General features: G+C 31.2%; 1 protein-coding gene across 2 annotated transcripts in view; it reads left to right on the top strand.

Annotated features, from left to right (window-relative positions):
• Nucleotides 1–3,549, top strand: part of LOC110029292 (histidine biosynthesis bifunctional protein hisIE, chloroplastic) — an 11,186-nt gene extending 7,637 nt beyond the window's left edge. The window contains exon 6 of one of the 2 annotated variants that reach the window (XR_002294515.1): nucleotides 3,189–3,265. Coding sequence is in view for 1 of the 2 variants with exons in the window: in XM_020731520.1 (XP_020587179.1) it covers nucleotides 3,189–3,384 (196 nt within the window). In the remaining variant the exon portion in view is untranslated. Of the gene's footprint in view, nucleotides 1–3,188 lie in introns of both variants that reach the window. The other variant, XM_020731520.1, reaches the window with a different exon arrangement.
• The last annotated feature ends 734 nt before the right edge of the window (nucleotides 3,550–4,283 follow it).

Raw genomic sequence — 4,283 nt, forward strand, 5'->3', positions numbered from 1 at the left:
TTGATGATCTTAAGCTAGTAGGCAAGTGGAAAGTGAGGCTCATGGATGAGAGACATGTATTTTTTCATGAAATATCTTAATATCGAAGACAAATCAATGAAGTTACTCAAGTGGTCTCCTAATTTCGACTAATTTCGACCCAAATCATGACAAATCATGAAACTCCCATTGTACCAGTATGGTTTAGTTTACCTGATCTCAAGCTGCATTTTTTTTCACCATCGGGTTCTCTACTCTATTAGTGTCATACTTAGAGACCCTATGAAGCTATATCTACTCACTTTCAACCTTTAACCAGACCCTCGGTGGCCAGAATACTTGTGGAAAAAGATATTACTTTACCTGATGTTACTGAAGTCTGGTTGGGCACAACCCATAATGGTTATTGACAACAAATCGTCATGAAACACAAACCCCCATATTGTACCCTCTGTAAGATGTTTGGTCATATCCTTGTTAAATGCCGCAAGCTTCATTCTAATTTGAAATCTAAGGTTTTAGTGAATAAGGATGGGCCTAACCCCACTGTTGTGGATATTTTAGTTCCACTTGAGGAGGATACTATCAGACAAGAGGTGTCTCTTGCCCTTAAGGAGCAATGTATGTATGTATGTATGTATGTATGTATGTATGTATGTATGTATGTATGTATGTATGTATGTATGTATGTATGTATGTATGTATGTATGTATGTATGTATGTATGTATGTATGTATGTATGTATGTATGTATGTATGTGTATGTATGTATATATATATATATATGTATGTATGTATGTATGTATGTATGTATGTATGTATGTATGTATGTATGTATGTATGTATGTATGTATGTATGTATGTATGTATGTATGTATGTATGTATGTATGTATGTATGTATGTATGTATGTATGTATGTATGTAGATAAGAAACATTAAGTGGAAACAAGCTTACAGAAGTAAGATTTGAAACCCTTACCAATCCCTTCCAAGCTGCTTCAGGCCTTTTGCTCTATTGGGTTTAGATGATGTGTCGCTTGCTGACATGTTCTTTACGAAAGGGCTAAAATGGAGAAGAATAACAGATTTGTTCATATCCAATAGGTGTGGATCATGTGAGTCGCATTGTTGGTGTACCCTCCCTCAAGTAAGCTAATTTAGTTGACTGAGGAGACTTGAAATGATGTAACTTAGAAGTGTGGAACTAGTGCTAGAATTACAGAATATAGAGATGAAAATTAGAAGTGTAGCTTAGTCTACAAAACTATAGTAAGATTTTATCCCACTAAGTGTAGTCCGCTCGTTGATATAATGTATTACTATTAATTAAGAAATTATAAAGTTGTGTTTAACTAAGTTTTAATCAAATAAAATACAATCATTCATCCAAGTTAATGTCAGTCATTTCACGAGTTATTTGTTGAACAACAAATAAGCTTGTCTGTGAACCTAAATAAATGAGTAGGATTGTGTTCTAGTATGGTTCATTTAGCTTCGAGTTTCTAGAAGTCATTTAGATTTCTTCAATTATTTACTTGAATGCGTGTTTATGAACCAAGTTTAAGCCGTTTATTGAGTGTATTGCTTTACTTATATCCCTACCCTTGCTTTGTCAGATTTTTCCAAAGAAGTGCAGTATTTGTTGTTCTGCTGCTAATCATATATTTATGATTTTGTTGGGATTGGAATATGATTGTTGTAGCCTTCTGATACAATTTACGAGCTTGATGTGCTCGACTGGTACAAATAGAGTTTCATTGGATTCAAATAAGGTATAAATAGAGTTTCATTGGATTCAAATAAGTCATAGTTATTCTTATTTTTTGATATTTTATTTAAATATAGATTAAACTATTTTTATGCCGAACATATCTACTAGTTTGGGATGAGGATTCTGTTAAATAAATATTTTGACTTGTGTGTAAATAAGCAAGTTTGGTTTGAATGAAATTTTTTTTTCTGATTTTCAATCTTATGAATATAATTATGACAACCTAATTCTAGGAGAAGTCATCTCTTTGCATTGATGAGAGCCATGATTTTTCTTATTTTGGTATTTTCATTATTGTTTTTATTCCACTCACATATTCTATATTGACTTTTTAGTGCTCTTGATTTTGTTCAAAGTTGGTCATGTGTAATTACATTTATGGGAATTAAAATACGATTGGTCATTGATTTAATGTGATCCAAAATTGTTGCTGTTTTCCATGTATTATTTTGATTATTTTTCATTATTTAGGTTATAATTAGATTATGGACTGTTTCCATTTAAATAAAACAAGTTATTGAATCAATTATGGCTTGTAAATTTTGAAATGCCAAGTTACCTTGGCATGAATTCATACCACATATCATAGTAGTTACACTAATAAAAAATTTATAACTTTGAAAAATCTTTCATTAAAAATAATATTAGATCTTATTGTTGCATTATCATTTCAAATAAATGTAAAGAGTTAATCGGGCTGGTCAATTAATAATTTTAGTTAATACTTCCATTTAAATGAAATCATGCAGGTTGTGGTTCTATCCATCAACATTGTAATTTTCAAGAGTTTTCAAACTATATTTATACAATGGATTAAAGATATGATTTTAGAAAAATTTCAAGCTGGATCAATAATTTGGAAGATTTCTATGAATGATGCAAAGTCTTATTCCTTGAGAATTTAATGCGCCAAGCAATTATTGTTGGTTGTTGTTGCTACTAAGTTATTATGTGGTGATATGAAACTATCATTTGGTGATTACAGGGATCAACTGCATGATCGATCACTTTGCGAATTTAAACAAGATAAAGCTGATATGTTTGATTATCATGCACGTTTTATATGCCTTGTTTCTAAATATTATTGGAAGATTTACATACATACTACACTTAGATTTCTACATACATGCCACCTTATCTATGCATGAAAAGGTTTATTTTACTTTTTTGAAGTTATGATAGGGATATTTTTTATGTGACATTAAGATTGTGTCGTATAGTTGTAAAAAGTATAGTTTAGATGTTAGATATGCAAATACATAAGAATTGGGAGCTATGTATTTGTTTCCCTAAAGATAGCCAGGATTCATCTTTTTCATATATCTTCAAATTGCTTCATCAATTCCATTATCTCACCCATCTCTCAGATTCATATTTCGAGCTCCACATAATCTTTCCTTTAACAAAAATGGGCATTTCTGCTTAATTTCTGTTATAGGGAGGAAGCCGAAGAACTCGCTCGAACGCTCCTAGATGATGAAGATGGCTCCCGCAGCGTCGCCGAGATGGGAGACCTGCTGTACCATGCCATGGTACTTCTCAGACTCAAGAACGTGAGAATGGAGGATGTCTTCGAAGTCCTTCGGAAGAGATTTTCGCAGTCCGGGATTGAAGAGAAGAACAGCCGTAGTTGAACTCAATTACTTTCTTGCTTTGAACTGATCTTTTAAGGTTCTATAATTTTCAACAATTTCAGTTTTACATGCATACCTCCCATTTCCTATGTAGTTACATATTTAGCACCTAAACTTCAATAATTACATATATGCCAGCCAACCTATGTATGAAAAGGTGTTTTTCAATTTTTTTTTAAATTTAAAATGATAATATTTTTTATGTGATGTGTAAAGATTAGGTGTCAGATATGTAAATATATAGAAGTTGAGTGGGGTATGTATGTAAATGGCCCATTGTTTTATAAACTTCTGGCATCTTATAACTGTTTCGTAATTAACTTTATGAGATTTTTTTAATGATACTTATAATTATACATATATGCATTATATATATATATATATATAGTAATTTTCATTCGGTTTGACATATTAAGTTATAATCATTAATTCGAGAATTTAAATTCTTAGGTAGCCGTTGGATGGATATGAAGTGAGAGGAAATTGAGTGGATCTTTTTTTATATTTATTTTTTAAATTTGCTTGTGGTATTGTCAATCTTTGACGTGAATTAACAACCTTTTCTGATCACACCCCTGTAGGGGCGGGTGTGTAAACGAGCTCAGCTTGTGTTCGGCTTGTTTATATTTTGAGCTCAAAAAGTGTGTTCGTTTTCGGCTCGTTTGTTTAGCGAGCCGAACACGACCCGTTCACGAATAAAGAATCGTTTTGACAATTCTAATCACGTAGTCATAAGATGTTAAGGATTGAGATAAGATTTAAAACATCATTTGAATCTAATTTATTAATTTTTATTCTATTTTCTTAATTAATACTTTTAATTGATTATAAATTTTTGTAGCCTTATAGTCAATTAAAATTTTTAAAAACATTACTCATAATATATATATATATATATA

Source organism: Phalaenopsis equestris, unplaced genomic scaffold, assembly GCF_001263595.1.
Source record: "Phalaenopsis equestris unplaced genomic scaffold, ASM126359v1 Scaffold000553, whole genome shotgun sequence".
In the NCBI taxonomy this organism is placed as follows: Eukaryota; Viridiplantae; Streptophyta; class Magnoliopsida; order Asparagales; family Orchidaceae; genus Phalaenopsis; species Phalaenopsis equestris.